Source organism: Rattus rattus, chromosome 5 (genome assembly GCF_011064425.1).
Source record: "Rattus rattus isolate New Zealand chromosome 5, Rrattus_CSIRO_v1, whole genome shotgun sequence".
Taxonomy (NCBI): Eukaryota; Metazoa; Chordata; class Mammalia; order Rodentia; family Muridae; genus Rattus; species Rattus rattus.
In genome coordinates this window covers 3,382,991-3,402,530 of record NC_046158.1, presented here as the reverse complement: position 1 = coordinate 3,402,530, position 19,540 = coordinate 3,382,991, and the positions used below count along the sequence as shown (strand labels likewise).

The window sequence follows — 19,540 nt, the reverse complement described above, 5'->3', positions numbered from 1 at the left end:
GTGAATTTTGGCAAAACAACCCTGAATCGAGATCTGGAGAGAGAGTGCAGTCGGTACAGGCTGGGATTGCCAGCTAAGCACGGAAACCCACCTAAAAAGGCATGATTGCAATACCTGCGCTGGGGAAGCAAAGAAAGGAGAATCATAAGTTCAAGGCCATTCTCCTCTACATAGTGAGTCTGACACCTTGGGAAGGAGGGGGAACAGACTACTAGTGTTGGAAGAGCTTAGGAAAAGCGATCCACCACTTCCTCTGCACACCGGAAGCTTCAAAGCGCTTACCCCTGCCCTTCAGCCAGCGTGCTGCGTAACGAAGTCGCTGAGGTAGACGCATGGCCTGAAACGGAGCGCTCCGAACATGTGAACAACTTGTCGAAACGCACTGTGCTTTATTTAAAAGGGCAAAGGAAACCCTAAGGCTAGGACACTCACCAGCTGCCACATTCAAGGCGGTTGAGCTCGCCGCGCATGCGCGCCGCTATCTTCGCGCTCCAGCTGCGCACGCGCACCGCGAGCCTGTAGGCCGCGCAGGCAAAATTAGTTGAGCGTCGATCCGTGGGCGCTCCGGAGTAATCGAGCAGCCTCTCCCCCAACGGTCGAACCTGCTTGGCGGGTCGCAGGCCTGGCCCCACATGGGGAACCGCTCAGTGGGACGCGAAGATACGCTTGTAGGTTTTGGAGTGCCGGATTCGAGAGCCCTGCTGGGGTCTGGGATCCGGCCTGGGAGCGGCGTGCTAGGATCGGCAGATGTTCCGATCCTGGCGGAGAAAGGCGGTTCCAGGGTGTCCTGTGGGAAAAGAGCCGGGGTGGGCAGAACTGTAGAGAAAGAACGGGCTCGGGGCACAAGCAGCTCTAGGAGGAGAGGAATGCCGCCAAAGTAGAGGGGAAGTCCATCCAGATCACTGGGTTATGACGGTGCTCAGAGCTCCCCCCTCAGGGTTTTAGTTTTCAACCACACTGGGAAGGCACAAGAGAGGCAACATCATTCATTAGCAGCCTTGTTCCTAGCAAGTGCCCAGCAGGTGTTTATGGAATGACTTGTAGAAGTGAGTTCTGAAATTCTTGAATTCGCCCCTCAAATGTTTTTATGTGTACCATGTGGTTGAACACAACTGTAATTCTCCAACAAGTGTGTTCTAGAAGAGTCCTTCTGGCTATTAACCTAACCCACTATGCTGTAATTCATCACGGTGCCAGGCCGCTTTGGAATCCTGTAGCCTCTTTTGAACCTTTCCGGGCTGCTATCCACTTACTTTTAATGGTAGTTCTTCCCGTCTTTTCCAGGGTGTCCTCCCGAGCTTGCTTTTCTGCAAAATGTTGAGATTTTTGAAACGACCTCTAGTGGTGACTATTGACATCAATTTGAACTTGGTGGCTCTGACTGGCCTGGGACTACTTACCCGGTTATGGCAACTCTCCTACCCTCGGGCTGTGGTGTAAGTAGAGGTGGGGGAGGAGAGTAAAAGATCCAAGAAGCAGTGCAATTAGTGATGTGAATCACCTTGCTATAAGTGCAAAGGAGAAAGATTCTGGGCCTCTTGGTGATGGGTGTTTTAGCAGTGCATTGCTCAGGATTCTCTAGAGTAACGACTTAAGAATAACACTCTATGCATGTGTGTGTGTATGATTTATTGGAACTACAACTTACTGGCTGCAGTCCAGCTAATCCAACAGTAGCTGGCAGTGAATGGAAAGTCCAGGAATCCAGTAGTTGCCCGGTCCACAAGACTGGAAGTCTCAACTGGTCTTCAGTATACTCTGGAATCTCAAAAAAGTAAGGCTCTAGTGCCAGTAAAGGAATGGACTTGCTAGCAAGGCAAGGGCAAGGCTCAGAGCAAAAACTTCCTACTTCTGTGTCTTTACATAGACTTTTCAGCAGAAGATGTGGCCCAGATTAAAGGTGTGTCTTCCCACCTCAAGATCTGGATTAAACCTGTGTGTCTCCCCACCTCAAAGGTCCAAACTAGAAGTGGATTCACCTACCTTAACCAAGCAAAAGATCTCTCATAGATGTACACTTCTGGATTGTAGTTCATTCCAGATGTGGTCAAGGTGAAACCAGAAATAGTCATCACAAGCAGTGTAGGTGTGGGACCCGTTTTTCCCCCAGAACAACCCCTGGAGTATAAACATTTTAGGGCTTGCCCTGTAGGACTGCAGTAAGAAAGGCTTGGTCTGTCAGTTTCCTTATACAGTTGAAAGGTGGCAGTTTGTTCATAAGGGGAAATAATTGAGAAGGTATATATTAACTAATACAGGTATTCTCTTTTACTTGTTTTTTTTTTTTTACATTTATTTATTTATTATAGATGAGTACACTGTAGCTGTCTTCAGACACACCAGAAGAGGACATCAGATCCCATTACAGATGGTTGTGAGCCACCATGTGGTTGCTGGGACTTGAACTCAGGACCTCTGGAAGAGCAGTCAGCACTCTTAACCGCTGAGCCATCTCTCCAGCCCCCTCTCTTTTACTTGTTATAGGTGTCAAATATATACATGGATAGAATGATGGTGCCTCAGCAGCCCCTTATAGTAGATTAATTTGAAGCAAATCCTAGACATATTTATGATTAATTCACTATATACCTCTGAAAGATGAGAATTATTTAAGTGTGTGTGTGTGTGTCCGTCCATCCATCCATCTGGGTGCATGTGCACATGTGTCTTCAGACCCAGAAGAGGGTGTCAGATCCTCTGGAGCTGAAGATCCAGGTCTTTGAGATCTGCCTGAGTTCTGAGACCTGAAGCCAGGTCCTCTGTAAAAGCAGCACATGCCTTAACCACTGAGCCATCTCTCCAGCTCCAAGATGAGGATTCTTGAAAACAAGGTAGTGCTGTCACACCTAAGACCTGATGTCTCATAATCTGAAGAAGCTTAGGTGCCGTTCTTCCTCCCCCATTTGCCACCATTAGATCTTTAGTCTGCTCCAGTCCGAAGCTGTAGAAAGGTGCTAGTGGCCAGTGAGAATATAAGATGGAATTAGCCTCAGGGCTCATGGTCAGGAGCTTGGCCTACCCATACCTAAGGCAAAAGCTGTGGGGAGGGCCGGGGAAGAGGCTCAGTGGCTAAAGCACTTGCTATACACGTGTGAGGACCAGAGTTGAGATCCTAAGCGCACTTCACATGCCATGTGGGTGACGTGCTCCATCTATAATCCCAGCGCACTGCCCACTCAGCCAGGGAGTCCCTGCAGCAAGCCAGCCAGCCAGACTGACAAGCTCCAGACAGAATGAGTGTCTCAGTGTCACAGACACACTTCACACAGTGAACATGCGTACACATAACCACCTTCAGTTCATACACGGGGGAAAACACTAGAGAAGGAAAGAGGCTCTACCGGAGGCATGTATCCCCAGTGCTCCCTGGGCTCGGTGAATTCCCACTGCGTTCCTACGGGTTAGAATGGTACTATGTGTGTCTTAGTGTTTGGGGGACAGAAACCAATCAGCGCAAAGGGTCTGACCATGGCTCTTCACTTACCTGAAGTCGGCTGGAAACCTGAGGTTTTATCTTCCTGCCTGTGCTTACAATTAAGATTTCGAGGGGGCTGGAGACACGACTCGGTACTTACAAGCACTGGCAGCTCTTACAGAGGACCCGGGTTCCATTCCCAGCATCTACTTGGGACTCACAGCTGCCTCCAAATCCAGTCCCAGAGGACCTGATGCCCTCCTCTGCCTTCTGCGGACACTGCACTCATATGATGTACAGACATACCGGCAACATACCCATACACAAAAAATAAATATGTTTTAAAGCTTGAATAACAGTTAAGTTTTCTAGTTGGATAAAGGAGGTTTTGTGTTTGTTTATAGTTTTGATGAAGTGTATTACGGGCAGTACATCTCCTTTTACATGAAGCGTGTCTTCTTTCTGGATGACAGTGGACCACCGTTCGGCCATATGCTGCTAGCCTTAGGAGGTAGGTAAGAGAAACAGCCAGGGCCTTTGAGGCCCTGGAATATAGTAAGCTTGTCAAGTAAAAGTTCTCAAGGGCACAAATCATGTCTTGTTTTCTCACCTTGTTTGGTCCATATTCCAAATTTTTTGTTTTAGGTTGGCTAGGAGGATTCGATGGGAACTTTCTGTGGAACCGAATTGGAGCAGGTAAGGATTTTAACTCTCCTTGTGACTACACCTGAAAGAGTGAAGCCATGGTGTCCATCAAAGACCCAACACCTTTTACTGATCCAAACCAGGATACAACTGGTTATTGGGTACGGGTGAGCATCTGGTTAAAGGGGCTGGAGAGATGGCTCAGCAGTCAAGAGCACTGGCTGTCTTCCCAGAGGACCAGGACGTGATTTCTAGCTTCCACACGATGGAGCACAGCCATTGTAACTCCGGTTTCGGGGAGTTTGCCACTTTCTTTTGGCCAGGTGTGTACAGTCATATGTGCAGACAGAACATCCACGTACATAAATAAGACTTAAAAGGAAAGAAAAGTCTGCATAAAGTTTTAAGTGCTTTGTGCTTTAATCATTTTATGCCTTCTGTGGCATTTGGTAACATTGTCTCTCATATGTATAAACTTTGTGGCCATAACGTTTTTTTAGAGCTTCTTGGGGTACATCTGCTAGATAAGCAGTAATTTCAGAGTCCTTCCCATCATATCCATGCTTGGTGAGATCTGGCGCCTTGACAGCAAAGCTGATTTCAAAGCAGTTCGGGTGGATGATCATTGATGTTTACTATGCAGAGAGGCTGAGGCAGGAGGATCACCTGAACTCAGGAGTTTGATACCCTAGACAGGGTCTCACCATGTAGTCTTGACTAGTTTGGAACTTGCTATGTACACCCGGCTGGCCTTGAACTCACAATCGTCCTGCCTCTGTCTCAAGTGCTGGGATTTAAGGTGTGCATCACCATACCGAGTGGTAAACCCCAGTCTCTGAAAACCACCCACCACATAAATTCCAAAGCTCATTTTAAAGACTTTACCCCAAGGTTCCACCCTCAGTAGCTCACATGCCTCCCAGTTTTATAAGGTTGCGTTTGCAAGTGTGTGAGCTTCTGTGTGTCAGTAGGCAAGCTCTCAGCTCTGCTATGTGATTCCTTTTCCAGAATACAGTAGCAATGTGCCTGTATGGTCCTTACGCCTGCTGCCAGCGCTTGCTGGGGCCCTGTCAGTACCCATGGCCTACCAGATAGTGTTGGAGCTCCACTTTTCCCACTGCACCGCCATGGGAGCCGCCCTGCTGATGCTCGTTGGTAAGCCTGGGGTCGGTGCCCACCTGCCTATGCCAGAGTACAGGGGAAAAAAATCCAAGTACTTAGTGGCATTTCAACATGAGCCTTAGAGAGTAGTGCCTGGTGGCACTGTGTGTACTACTCTAGTGAACACATCTGCCTCATCCAGATTCCAGATGTGCTGCCCTCTCTGATGTAGGATTGATGGGCTGTGAGGTCAGACGCTTTTTGGAAGTGGAAACGTGGCCATGGTAGCATATTAAAAGTGGGGGCTGCCAGACAGGGGGACACCTTGGCATACACATTCACACAAGTACACACAACACACACACACACACACTTTTTTTTTTTTTTTAATTATAATACCTAAAGAAAATAGCCCTGTGCTTGGGGATGTAACATAGTGATGGCCCTGGTTCATCCCCAATACAAAAGCAAACAGACCCCATGCTGGTTCATGCTGGGCCTATAGTCCCAGCACTGGAAGCCTGAGGCAGAAGAGCCTTGAGTGTGAGCTCAGCCTGGGCAATACAGCAAGATTATGTACCCCCACCCCCCCCCCCCTTTTTTTTTTTTTTTTTTTTTTGTCAAAACTTCCTTCTGCACCAACTACATGAAGATTTTCTTCTTGGTGACTGCAGAGGTAGCTCAGAGGTTGAGAGCACTTACCGGCCTTGTAGAGGACCTAAGTTTGGTTCCTAGCTTCCGAATGGTGACTTACTAACTCCAGTTCTAGGGAATTCAATGGCCTCTTTTGACTTCCACAGGCATTCACATACATACATGTCAGTAGAACGCATACCCATAAGATAACTCGTTGCTCCCTTAACAAGACAATAAAGTAACTGTGCCGTTTACATTGTATTAGGGACTTCAGGTTATCTGTGATGCCTTAAAATAGGCAGCAGCATATGTGGAAGGTTTTATGCACATCCCGACTTTGTGTAGACAGAGACTGGCATCCTCAGAGGTTGGAGACACGGCTGTGTGCCCCTCTGGGACTGGTTCTGTATTCACAGCAGCCTGGGCTGCTCCGCGCTGACAGCTGTTTGTCTCTGACAGAGAATGCCCTGATCACTCAGTCCAGGCTCATGCTGTTGGAATCCATACTGATATTTTTTAACCTCTTGGCCGTGTTGTCCTATCTGAAGTTCTTCAACTCCCAAACACACAGGTATGGAAAGTGAGACACACTTTTCTTGTTAGGAGAAAAAAAAAGGATTCCAGGTTGTTTTTTCCTTCATTGTTTGAGTCGGGGTCTGAGGGCAGAGCCCTAGCTGGCAGCCATACCCCACCTCAGCTTCCAAAGTGCCGGGGTTACATGGTGTGCCTGCACCTAGCTCCAGGTGACTTTTGTGTTTTCGTCTTGAAGGGTGGCTTACAGAATGCCTTTTGGTTGACCCTAAGCCCTTGGTTCCGTAAATAGGTCCATCCCTTTTTAACTTTAACCCACAGGAAATTCGTTTTCCTGACAAAAAGAAAAGTTCTTTTGTGACCCAAACGGGGACGGGGCTCTTTCTATTGTCGCTGGTACCTAGTAGGACTGGCCAATGTGAGACTGCTCAGATAAGCTCGGCGTCCCCAACCTGTGGGCTGAGTCCTGTGACTGCTTCCTTGTTCTTCTGTTTTCTCCTGTTTTGTCCAGCCCTTTCTCAGTGCACTGGTGGCTGTGGCTAATGCTGACCGGGGTCTCTTGTTCCTGTGCGGTTGGGTGAGTTAGAGCCCCGGACTTGGATAGCATTCTCCCTGACTATGGGCTTGTCTGTCTTGGAACCTCATTTCAGTTGTCTTTTTCAGGATCAAGTACATGGGCATTTTCACCTACTTGCTCGTGCTCAGCATTGCAGCTGTGCATGCCTGGCACCTGATCGGAGACCAGACCTTGTCAAATGTAGGTGTCACATCAGAGCCTCGTGAGGCTGCGGTATTTGGGGATGGGGTGTGAAGCTGTCCTAGAGAGTAGGTGGCTTAAAGAAGTGGGTCCTTGGGACTGCAGAGATGGCTCAGCAATTCCAAAGGTCCTGAGTTCAATTCCCAGCAACCACATGGTGGATCACAACCATCTGTAACAGGATCTGATGCCTCCTTCTAGTGTATGAAGACAGCAACAGTGTACTCATAAACATAAAAGAATAAATAAGGGGTTGGGGATTTAGCTCAGTGGTAGAGCGCTTGCCTAGGAAGCGCAAGGCCCTGGGTTCAGTCCCCAGCTCCGAAAAAAAGAACCAAAAAAAAAAAAGAAAAGACATGGATCCTCAAGGCTTCAGGAGGTGGGAGGGAGTAGGGAGGCTCACCTGTGAGCTTCCAGCAGCATCCGCATGGGAGACAGGGCTTCTCAATTCCTTTCCTAAGCCTCCATGCAGTATCTGGAACCGGTCCCACGGCTCTGCAGATAGAAAGAGCTATTGTCTCACTCCTGGCAGATCTGCGTGCTCAGTCACTTGCTCGCCAGAACCGTGGCTCTGCTGATCGTCCCGGTCTTCCTGTACTTACTGTTCTTCTATGTCCACCTGATGTTGCTCTACCGCTCTGGGCCCCATGACCAAATCATGTCCAGCGCCTTCCAAGCCAGCTTGGAGGTAAGAAATCGTTGAGAACAAAGATAGTCAGGCTCAGAATGTCCATTTAAGCAGGTCTGTAGCCCTTAGGTGGTTTTAAATAACCAAAAGAGCAGATAGCAGGCAGATAAAATAAAAAGACAGTGTCACCTGAGCAGTGCAGCAAAGATCAAGGCACAAAACAGCCACTTTCATTCTCATTTTTTGTTTGTTTGTCAAGGAATGGTTTCTCAGTGTAGCCCTGGCTGTCCTGAAACTCACGCTATACATCAGGTTAACCTTCAACTCAGATCTGCCTGCCCCCTCCTCCTCAGTTTGGGATTAAAGGTGTTTGGCCACTGCCAATCAACCCATATTGTTCAAGGAATTCTGAAATATTGATTGTGTGGGAATACTGCTGTCATAGCCTGACTTGCAGTTAAACACCTCATGAGATAGACTCAAGCCTGGCGCCCATTACACTGACTAGCTACAGTACCCTGGTCTCATTTCCTCATCTCTTAGACCTGTGGCTGGCCGCTCTCACAGCATAGATACCCGTGTAAGGAAGGTGTGGTGGGAATGCCTGGCCAGGGAACACACACCCACTCATGGTTTAGTTCAGTGGGACCCAAGTCAATGAGAGTTAGTTACAACTAATATATGGTCATCTCTGCTACTGCCCACCCACCCGTCACCAAGGCCAGCTCAGGAGACGGCACCATAGCAAGGGCAGCTGCCGCCGAGCCTGACTCCTCTTTCTGGCTTTGGATCTACGGGTAGGATGGTTCGTCTCTTGAGCTCATCTGAGACTTTTCTATTTGTCTTAGGGAGGGTTAGCCCGCATCACCCAAGGCCAGCCCCTAGAGGTGGCCTTTGGTTCGCAGGTCACTCTGAAGAGCGTCTCCGGCAAACCCCTGCCCTGCTGGCTTCATTCGCACAAGAACACCTATCCCATGATGTAAGGAAAGTGACCGTTTAATTCGCAATCACAAATGATTTGCTTTCTCCCAGTTCTTGCTAAGAGCTGTCATTTCCTGAGAGACAAAGGCAGCAGGGCCTTTGTGGTGTGCTGGGTGGAACACTGGGCGGGCTGCGGCATGCCAGCCACGCCTCCTCCGTGCCAGTCACGCCTCCTCCATGCCAGCCACGCCTCCTCCAGTGCATTGCAGCAGCTGACTGCCTTTTCCATGTTCTCTGGCCCTGTACTGTTGGGTAGTACATCCTGCTGGGTGGTCTACAGAGACCAAGGCCACTCGAGGATCTTGGCTGCCCGCCTCAGGTGCCTTCTCTGTTGACATCTTACACAGATATGAGAATGGCCGTGGCAGCTCCCACCAGCAACAGGTGACCTGTTATCCCTTCAAAGACATCAATAACTGGTGGATCGTCAAGGACCCTGGACGGTGAGTGTGGCTCCATCCGAGCTCACGGCCCAGTGTGACTGAGTCCCAGGCCTTCTTTTCATAATTATTCCCCAGCTCTTTCCCCCAGAGCTGGAGTGCCTGCTGCGAGCTATTAATGCCAGGCCAGGTCCAGGCTGGGTTCTCAGTGACCTGCCTCAGCTTCTCTCAGGAATTGTGACAGGATCCAAGGTCTGCTCCCCTCAAGAGGACCTAGTGTGGGGGCCTCTCTGTGATCTTTTGGAGCCCTAAGGAGTCTGCCTGTCAACGAGATTCTTTACCCTTATATTTTTAAGATTTATTTATTTATTTAATGTATATAAGTACACTGTCACTGTCCTCAGACACACCGGAAGAGGGCACTGGATCCCATTACAGATGGTTATGAGCCACCATGTGGTTGCTGGGAATTGAACTCAGGCCCTCTGGAAGAGCAGTCAGTGCTCTTAACCGCTGAGCCATCTCTTTTTAATTTTTTACCAGCTTTCAGCTTCGATCCCTTACTCCGATGCCAGCAGGGGCAGCCTCTGGGAGGCCTTACACTAGTACTTTCCTTCCCTTGTCCTGGCCCTCTGGACTCTAGTCCTGCCCTCTACCATAACCTCCAGGGGTGCCCTTACTACCTCCAGGCACTGGGCCAGCTTGCCAAGAATGTGAAGGCTGGATCCTTTGGGGAGACCTAAGCCAGGCCACCCAAAGATGTACCCTCCTCTCCTGTCTTTTCCCCAGGCTGGCCTGTGTGCGACCTCATATGGTTGATGGCTTGGTTTGTATATCTGCCTGTCTTTTTCTGACTCACTGCAGAGAGTGAGGCCACCCTGACCCTGACTGGCTGTCTAGCTGTTTACCCAGCCCTGGTCCAGCACTGGACACTTGATCAGTTCTAAGGGTTTGGGTGGCTTTTCTGCTTGTTTGGTTTTGTTTTTATCTTTCTTTTTCTTGTTGTTTTTGAGGTAGCATCTATCCCTGTAGCCAAGCCTTGCCTCAAACTCTCAGGCCTCTTGTTTGAGCCTTCTAAGCACTAGGGTGGCCGGTGTGCCCCTCCTCATCCAGACTGATAGACTCTTTTTTTTTTTTTTTTCAGTGTGATAGGCTCTTAATATTTATTTGTATTTGTATGTTTTCTGAGGTATATAAAAAGTGTGCTGTCAACATGAGGGTTGGGGGCGCGTCAGTTAGTGTATTCTTCATGGACAGTGTGACAGTGGCAGATGGCATCACAGTTGGCAATTTGGAGAGTGACCTTAGGTTGAGAAGTGTTAAATGATATACAAGTGCCTTGATTCTATAGAAAGTCACATTGGGGACATGCACTCCCAAGTGTCTGCTGCTGGGAGACCTCAGAGTCTCAGCATCCCATAGAGCTGATAGAAAGGGGCTGAGTGTCACCCTGACAGCACTGTCTTCCTGAATGTCACCCTGACAGCACTGTCTTCCTAGACACCAGCTGGTGGTAAACAACCCCCCCAGGCCTGTGAGACATGGAGACATCGTACAGCTCGTTCACGGCATGACCACCCGCCTGCTCAACACGTGAGTGCTCCCCAATGCTGCCTCTGTCAGGGTCTCCTTCACTCTGCCTACATCCCACTCAGACTGTTTCCTCCCTCGTGACTTCTGCCTCCACTTCACTCCCACAACTGCGTCAGACCCATGAGAATACACAGTGGGCTTGATGCTTCTCTGCCCACAACCATCTAGTGACTCTTTCTGCTCCCCTGAGGCTCCTAGTGACCTTAATTAATGTCACCCCATCACTTGGCCTCCTTGTTAGACCTGAAGTAAGCAGCACAGTACCTCGGGGCTGTCCCACTCACTCTGCTGCTGGGATTCTGGCCACCTTACCGGAACCTCTCAGTGCCTGGTTACTGTCCCTCTGAGAGCTCTTACTCTGACACTTGCTCTGCCTGGCAGTCCGTCATCCACTGCTCGCTGCTGGGCCTCCTCAGTGCCTGGTGCATCCAGATGAAGTGAGTCCTGCCTGAATAGACTGGGGGTGACAGGCTGCCTGTGAACCACACAAAGGATCCTGCTCTCCCAGAGGGAGACCACTGTGCGCACAGTCACGCAGGGCCAACAGTCCTGCTTTTCTGAGCTCTGCCAGACCACAGATACACCAGGGTCACTTCCTAGCCTCATACTTCCAGTCTCTGTGGTCTAAAAAGTGAGTGACACCCATTCAGTTGTTTGACATCAATCCTGGATACGCATAATCAAGACCCTCCCTCAGACACTCCAAGACAGGAAGATCTGGGCAGTCCCTCAGTTGAGTCTTGGTTCTCAGATGACTCTAGGCTGTGTCATGTTGAGCATTAAGCCTGCCTCAGAGTGGCCTACATCCGGATTTGTGGCCTCTGTGGGAACTGCCTTTGCAGCCAGCTTCCCCGGCCTCAGCAGGCAGAGTGAGCAGGCTTTGTTTTCAAAGGCACCGTTTCCCCTTGGTGACACTCTTCGGAATAACTCTGCTCTGCTCTGCTCTGCTCCTCCAGGCACGATGTCGCTGCCCCACTGAGCCCCCATTCTCAAGAAGTCTCCTGCTACATTGACTATAACATCTCCATGCCTGCCCAGAACCTCTGGAAACTGGTGAGCTCCCTGTGGAGGACTGCAGGGCGGGGTGCAGCAGGGGCTCATGGCTGTAAGTGGGGACACCTGCTTCCTACCTCAGAGTACCCAGAAAGCCTCAAAGATAATGGGTTCAATGTAAACTGCGATAAGGAACTTTTATTTACAAAGCAAGTCTCAGATGTCCCCATGGGGAACAGTCACCTCAGGCTGAGAATCCTTTGGGCCCTCAGGCATGGATTGGGAAAGCTCCAAATGCTGGGTCTGCCCTGCGAGGGCCTTTCCATTCAGGGCCAGTCCAGCTGGAGCTGCTTCCTGGACTTTCACTTTTTCACCCCTTGTTCTAGTTCTTTCTGTTGCTGTGCCTAAAGCAACTTAGAGAAGGAAAGGGTTAAACTACAGTCCATTCCTCTGCCAGTCAGGGCAGGAACTTAAGCTGAAACCATGGTGGAAACACTGGCTCACTCCCAGATTCAAGCTTTCATATACAGTCCAAGAAAATCTGCCTAGGGAACGGAGCTGCCCACAGTGGGCTGGGCCTGCCAACATCAGGTAACAGTCAAGGTCACTCCCTCACAAATATCCCAACAGGACAGTCTGATCTGGACATTCTCTCAGTTGAGATTCCCTCTCAAATGACTCAGACTGTGTCACATTGATAATTAAAGCTAAGACCTCCTCCCACATGGCAGCTTCCCATCACTCCTATATCCCCTGAGAAGCCCTCAGCCAATTCTTACCCATAGTTAATAGGAGCACAGGTAGTTTCCTGGTGAGGGGCTTGGCCATTAGAGGGCAGTGCAACTCAGGTCTCCTGGGAAAGTTGGCTGTGCAGAAAGAGTTCTGCCTCTAAGCCCACAGACTGGGGTCATTTCCAAGGAAAGGTCATACTGGCCTAACTTCTGATTGGCTGCAGCAGCCCCAATTTCTCAGTTTCCCTCCCATTTTGGACCTCTCTACCTAGGTGGTGCCATTCCAGTTTGCTCCTGTGCCCCTTGCTGGCTTCCTCAGCATGGGCCTGCGAGGACTGCTCACTTCCACACATCTGACCCACCTGACCTGTTTTCACCTTGGTTGTACCACACACATCCATGGGCCTTTCCATCCTCTGACTAGCCCCTCCTGACTGGGCCTGCCTGATGACAGGCATGTGCCCCTAATCGTGGGAAGCCGTCCACGGAGGAATGGCACCAAGTCTCACTGACCTTCCTGCCAGCTGCTCATGGCTCCGCTGCTGACCCCTTCCCTGCCCACTTCCCTGCCCCCTTCCTGGCAGCCCTTTGAGTACCACTTACTACCCATCAGATGGAGCTTCCAGAAAGGGGAGCAGGCCACAGGAGTGGCTGCCTGGCCCAGGATGTCTTCTCCTTGCTCAGCCTCTCGAGGTCTGTGGTGCTCATCAAGAGCCATGGTTGAGGAATCACAGGCTGTAACACAGCGCTCCCAGTGCTCCCACCCTCCGCGAGCCGCTCTCAGAGATGGCACAGGCTGTAACACAGCGCTCCCAGGCCAGGACCCTCCGTGAGCCGCTCTCAGAGATGGCACAGGCTGTAACACAGTGCTCCCAGGCCAGGACCCTCCGTGAGCCGCTCTCAGAGATGGCACAGGCTGTAACACAGCGCCCCAGGCCAGGACCTCCATCAGCCGCCTCAGAGATGAGGCTGTAACACAGCGCCCCAGGCCAGGACCCTGTGCCGCTTCCAGAGATGGCAGCCGCCTGAGATGGCACAGAGATGACACAGGCTGTAACACAGTGCTCCCAGGCCAGGACCTCCCATCCCGCTCTCAGAGATGGCACAGGCCACAGGCCCCCCAGGCCAGGACTCTCCATCACTGCTCTCAGAGATCCTCCCCATCCCTCAGGGCTGTCCCCCCAGGCCAGGACCCTCCGTGAGAGATGACACAGGCTGTAACACAGTGCCCCAGGCCAGGACCCTCCGTGAGCCGCCTCAGAGATGGCACAGGCTGTAACCAGGCCAGGACCCTCCATCAGCCGTGAACACAGCCCCCAGGCCAGGACCCTCCGTGAGCAGAGATGGCACAGGCTGTAACACAGCGCCCCAGGCCAGGACCTCCGTGAGCCGCCTCAGAGATGGCACAGGCACAGTGCTCCCAGGCCAGGACTCTCCTCGAGCTGCCCAGGCCAGGACCTCCATCAGCCGCAGAGATGGCACAGGCTGTAACACAGCGCCCCAGGCCAGATGACCCTCCGCAGAGATGACACAGGCTGTAACACAGTGCCCCCCCTCCGTGGCCAGGATGGCCACAGCGCCCCCAGGCCAGGATCCTCCATCAGCCGCCTCAGAGATGGCACAGGCTGTAACACAGCGCTCCCAGGCCAGGATCCTCCATCGAGCCGCTCTCAGAGATGACACAGGCTGTAACACAGCGCTCCCAGGCCAGGACCCTCCGTGAGCCGCTCTCAGAGATGGCACAGGCTGTAACACAGCGCTCCCAGGCCAGGACCCTCCATGAGCCGCTCTCAGAGATGACACAGGCTGTAACACAGCGCTCCCAGGCCAGGATCCTCCATCAGCCGCTCTCAGAGATGACACAGGCTGTAACACAGCGCTCCCAGGCCAGGACCCTCCGTGAGCCACTCTCAGAGATGACACAGGCTGTAACACAGTGCTCCCAGGCCAGGAGCCTCCGCGAGCCGCTCTCAGAGATGGCACAGGCTGTAACACAGTGCTCCCAGGCCAGGACCCTCCGCGAGCCGCTCTCAGAGATGGCATGACTCTAGAACTACCTTACACTGGCCAGATCGTCTAGGAAACATCCATGGTTTGGCTAGACTTGTCCTCTTGTGACTGAATAGGTGGCTTTTGAGTCCCTGTGGGAAGTGCCTCCTGCAGCCTCAGAAAGAGACAGTACCCTGTGTCTGACTCAAGTGCTGTGGACTGAGGTGTATGGGCTCATGGAGGGTCTGTGCTTCCTTTGCTGGAGGACTCATCAAAGGCCAGACCCAAACTGATTTGATCGCTGTGACTACTCTTCACTTACCTTAGGCAAGGGCCGAGAAACCATGGCGTCTGGTCTTTGGGTTGCCATTGAACACAGTCTGCAAAGGGATGGTTAACTGACTGGACGTGTTTCAGTTTATACTGGTTTATGGTGCTGGGGATCCAACCCAGGGCCTCACAAATGCTAGGCAAGTGCCCCACTACCAGCCCCCCAGGCTCACAGGATCTGTTTCTGCAGGACATTGTAAACAGAGAGTCCAACCAGGATACCTGGAAGACTATCTTGTCAGAAGTGCGCTTTGTGCACGTGAATACATCCGCCATCTTGAAGGTAAAGGGTAGCTAGCTCACAGTATGCCTGTCAGGCCTGGCATCACCCAGACTATTCCTGGAGCTGGTCAGGCCTGTGCTCACATAGAGGTCACCCTGTGTTTTATAATACAGGCGGGGGGGAAAGGAATCCTAGGAAGACCTGGGGCGGGGATCTGCTGACACATCAATGGAGTTAGCCAATTCTGTCACGCTCATTGTCTCTCTTGGTTTTACTAGCTGAGCGGGGCTCACCTCCCTGACTGGGGATTTCGGCAGTTGGAGGTGGTTGGGGAGAAGTTGTCCCTTGGCCCCCACGAGAGCATGGTATGGAATGTGGAAGAGCACCGCTATGGCAGAGGTAAGTCACTGAAGCGCTGGGTCTCGCAAGGCTACACCAGGGCAACACCTGCCTGAGGGACCTGGGTCCCTCCATTCTACTCGGCTGAGTCCTTTGCACCAATCCATGAGTACATAAGGCGTTCGCTGAGGGCCTATGGAGAGGCTTGGGGAATGGCAAGTTCTGCATCCTGGGGTACACTAGACCTGACTTGGCAGAGGAGTTTGGGGCATGGGAACCAAGTGGGATGATGCCGTTGGTGAGGTGTCCTGGATTGTGGGAAAGGCTGGTGGTGGCAGCTTCTGTCCTCAGCTCTTCAGCCTCTGTTTCTTCCTTGTCCCCTGTCAGGCCATGAGCAGAAGGAGAGGGAGCTGGAGCTCCACTCCCCCACGCAGCATGATATCAGCAGGAACCTCAGCTTCATGGCCAGATTCTCGGAGTTACAGGTGACAAGTGACTGGTGGGACGCCCATCCTTGCGCGGTGGGAGCTAACTTCTGTCCATGAAGGCACGGTGTGCTGCTGAGCCCTGCAGTTCAAAGTCATTGGACTTGGAACTTGAGACCGCAGCACCTAGTAGGTCAGGGCCAAGGAGGTGCTGTACCAGTGTGACATTGCAATAAAGTCAGGGTGCCTTCAGGCCTCCCATCAGGTCAAAATGGCCACATTCAACCAGCAGAGCCCTGGGTAAGTCGGGCAGACACTCAAGTCCATGGCACAATTCCCGTCACAGTCTGAAGGGCAGATGCTGGAATCCGTGCAGTCAGGTCCCCAAACCAACAGCCCAGGTTAGCTTGCAAGGCCCCTACCTGCAGCACTTGCTGACTGAACTTGGACTGGGCAGTTGGCATACAAGGGACAGTAGTGTGGTGATGCGCCATGGCATCATGGCGGCTAAAGGCAGTGAGCATCCTCTGCAACCTGTGCTTTACTCTGTGGCAGTGGAAGATGCTGACGCTGAAGAACGAGGACTTAGAACACCAGTACAGCTCCACCCCGCTGGAGTGGCTCACGCTGGACACCAACATTGCCTATTGGCTGCACCCCAGGACCAGTGTAAGCGAGCTTGTGTGAGTCCGGTCGAGCTCCTGTAGGTGACCAGGGTTCCTCCAAGGCAAAGGCTCAGAACTTGCTTTTGTTTTGGACACTGGGCAGTCTAAGGCCTGGATTACTCATTGCCAAAGAGCAAGGCCTCCCTGTCCTGCTGCCTGTGGAGGGAAGAAGCCCACTGCTGCCCTATTCTTGTCAAACCATTCTTGCATTTCCCCCCAACCCCCGCCCCCAACCACCCAGCCTCTAAGCTGGCTGGCTCTGGTTCTGCTGCCCCTAGCCACAGCAGACCGGAAGCAAGCAGCATGGGGTTGCCTGGAAGAGTGCTGGGCATCTGCTCACTAAGTAAACACTAAGACTTCCCCAGCACATAGTAGAACTGAGCAACTCCCAGGGCCGCCCTGCAGCTGAGTGTGTAAGCATGGATTCTCTTCTGGGTGCGGCCTTCCTATGAATAGCCTCGTTGTTAAAAGAGGAACTCCAAGCCTGGCGGATCTCAGCTCAGGAGGTAGACAGGGATGGTATAGTTAAGGCCAGACTGAGCTGCTTAGGACATAAGCTCAATGAACAGGGGTTGTGGGTAGATCTGAGCGACAGTGTGTGCACAGCATACACAGAACTCTGGATTCCTGCCCAGTGCCCCAAATCTCCCTTACTCCCAACTCAGTTTTGACAGACAGGATGGAGTACATTGGTGCCTGTCTAGGGGACTGGCCCTGGGGACAAATTCACCCACATTTGTTGTCAGGCTATGGAGGCCCAGATGCACCTGTGTGGCTATGGACTCTGCCAGAGGACATTTGCTTTCTCCTGTGGCCACTGCTCTCTGCTTGGGGTGAGGGGCAGGTCACCAGCCCTGACTGCCTGTGATTTCAGGCCCAGATCCACTTGCTTGGAAACATCGTGATCTGGACTTCAGCCAGCCTCGCCACAGTGGCATACACCCTACTCTTCTTCTGGTACCTGCTCCGCCGTCGAAGGAACATCTGTGACCTCCCTGAGGGTTAGTGTCTCCTCCCTGGATGGGAGCACATTGTGCACTGTGACAGCCAACTTTACTAGGACCCAAGGCCCTGGGACCCCTGCTTTTACAGGTAGGGGCCCTGAAAACAACCTGTGGCAGTTAAGATCCACATCACAATTGAGACTTTAGCCAAGAGCAGGGCAGAGGACAGAGCCTTAGTTCCAGGGTGCCTCCATGCACCAGAATCATTGGGGTGGATAAGGCACAGCAGCCAGCAGGAGGCTGACGGGCAGTGGCTGTGAGCAGCTGACAGACGCACTTGGAAAGAAAACCCCAGCAGCAGCCCCTGAAGGTTGCTGAAGGCAGTGTGACACCATGGCCTACAGTCTCTGTTCTCTTAGAAAACACTGTCCCTTCTTTTCTTTCTTTTTTTTTTTTTTTATAAAGATTTATTATATATAAGTACACTTTTGCTGTCTTCAGACACACCAGAAGAGGGCATTGGATCCCATTACAGATGGTTGTGAGCCACCATGTGGTTGCTGGGATTTAAACTCAGGACCTCTGGAAGAGCAGTTGGGGCTCTTAACCACTGAGCCACCCCTCCAGCCCCAACACTGTCCCTTCTTTCTGGGCTGGATACAAATGGTATCTCTGTGGCTGCCTGAGGTCAGACAGTAGGATTCTTAGATGAAAACAACCGGGCCTTACAATGGTCATTAGTTAAGGTTGGCTGTGACCTCGCAGGGCCAGGTCTGACCTCATCCCCAGCTTGGAGCCTTGCAGAAAGGGTTGTCAAGACACAGGAGGAATCATCAGTGTCAGCCCCTTAGTCCTGGGGGTGGGTGAGGTGCCGAGGACAGTATGTGACAGGAATGTGCCCACTGCTAGCCCAGTGATGGAGCTGCTCTGAGATATACCCTCCCACAGATGCCTGGTCCCACTGGGTGCTGGCTGGAGCCCTGTGTATTGGCGGTTGGGCACTCAACTATCTGCCCTTCTTCCTGATGGAAAGGATGCTCTTCCTCTACCACTACTTGCCGGCCCTCACCTTCCAGATCCTGCTGCTCCCAATCGTCATGCAGCACGCCAGCGACCATCTGTGCAGGTGCGGGCAGTCGGCCTCTGGGCTGTGGAGTGGGGGAGAGCTGAGCACTCAGAACAGCGTCTGAGGACAGCAGCGGCTCACTGTGCAGACTTGGGATGTGGCAGATAGAACACTTTTGATTAGAGCAGAGGACCTAATGTGGAGGGTGGGGGACACACCTCTGGCATTGAGGGTAGTCATGGCAAAGCCAAGGGCAGTGATGGCTTGTGTACAGTGTGTCCAAGCAGGTAAGGGTTGGGGGCACCCTAAGGAATGCACAGCTAAGTCCACAGATGTCAGTAGGCAGATAGCAGATTCCTGGGAGATGACCAGGCAGGGATGCTGAGGGGAGATGAGCCAGGCGCTGACCTCACTGTGCCCTGCCACCCACAGGTCCCAGCTGCAGAGGAATGTCTTCAGTGCCCTGGTGGTAGCATGGTATTCCTCCGCGTGCCATGTGTCCAACATGTTACGCCCACTGACCTATGGGGACACGCCACTCTCACCAGGCGAGCTCCGGGCCCTTCGCTGGAAAGACAGCTGGGACATTCTCATCCGAAAATACTAGAGACCCAGAACACGGAAGACAAGCACGCAGAACAAAAATCTCAAAGGTGTGTTTGTCTCCCACCAACAGAGGCCTCAGCAGGCAGGACTCCCTGGGCTCAGGAAGAGCTCCAGGAATGAATTCCAATTTCATCTCAAGAGCCCTGTTTGAAATGATTTCTCTTCACACAGTGAAGAGTGTGCCCAGCCACAGCATCGCCCATGAGGCCCGACTCTGACCTCGCCAGTGTTTGAGCTGCCAGTGTAGGACCTACCTACACTGCACCTAAGGCAGGAGCAGCAGCCAGTGAAGGAGTCAAGTCCAGGCCCCGCCCAGCTGTGGGCCCACCTCTCCCGAGGCCCACAGTACTGCCGCTCATTGTGTGCAGGCACAGCGGCCCTCTGTAAAGCCTGCTTGAAGAGCTGCCTTCACTCACACTGACTCCTCACCAATGCGACTCTAGAAATCCCTGGGAGACTGCACCATGCAGTCACCTGACTTCAGGGACAGGACAAGGTATCGTCCACGTGGTTCCCTTGCCTTTAATTTGCCTTTCCTAATGTAAATAAAAAGGGACAAATT

The 19,540-nt window shown here is 52.0% G+C and overlaps 1 protein-coding gene across 1 annotated transcript; it reads left to right on the top strand.

Moving 5' to 3' along the window:
* Positions 1-565: 565 nt before the first annotated feature.
* Positions 566-19,540, top strand: Pomt1 (protein O-mannosyltransferase 1). The gene is made up of 20 exons (XM_032902795.1): positions 566-668; positions 1,285-1,436; positions 3,820-3,926; positions 4,061-4,111; positions 5,069-5,215; positions 6,257-6,368; positions 6,840-6,905; positions 6,992-7,085; positions 7,618-7,773; positions 8,562-8,692; positions 9,042-9,137; positions 10,575-10,667; positions 11,624-11,720; positions 14,901-14,993; positions 15,212-15,332; positions 15,660-15,757; positions 16,253-16,366; positions 17,237-17,363; positions 18,255-18,432; positions 18,805-19,540. Exons 1-20 carry the CDS (start codon positions 633-635, stop codon positions 18,977-18,979), a joined length of 2,244 nt encoding a protein of 747 aa, XP_032758686.1. The 5' UTR covers positions 566-632; the 3' UTR covers positions 18,980-19,540.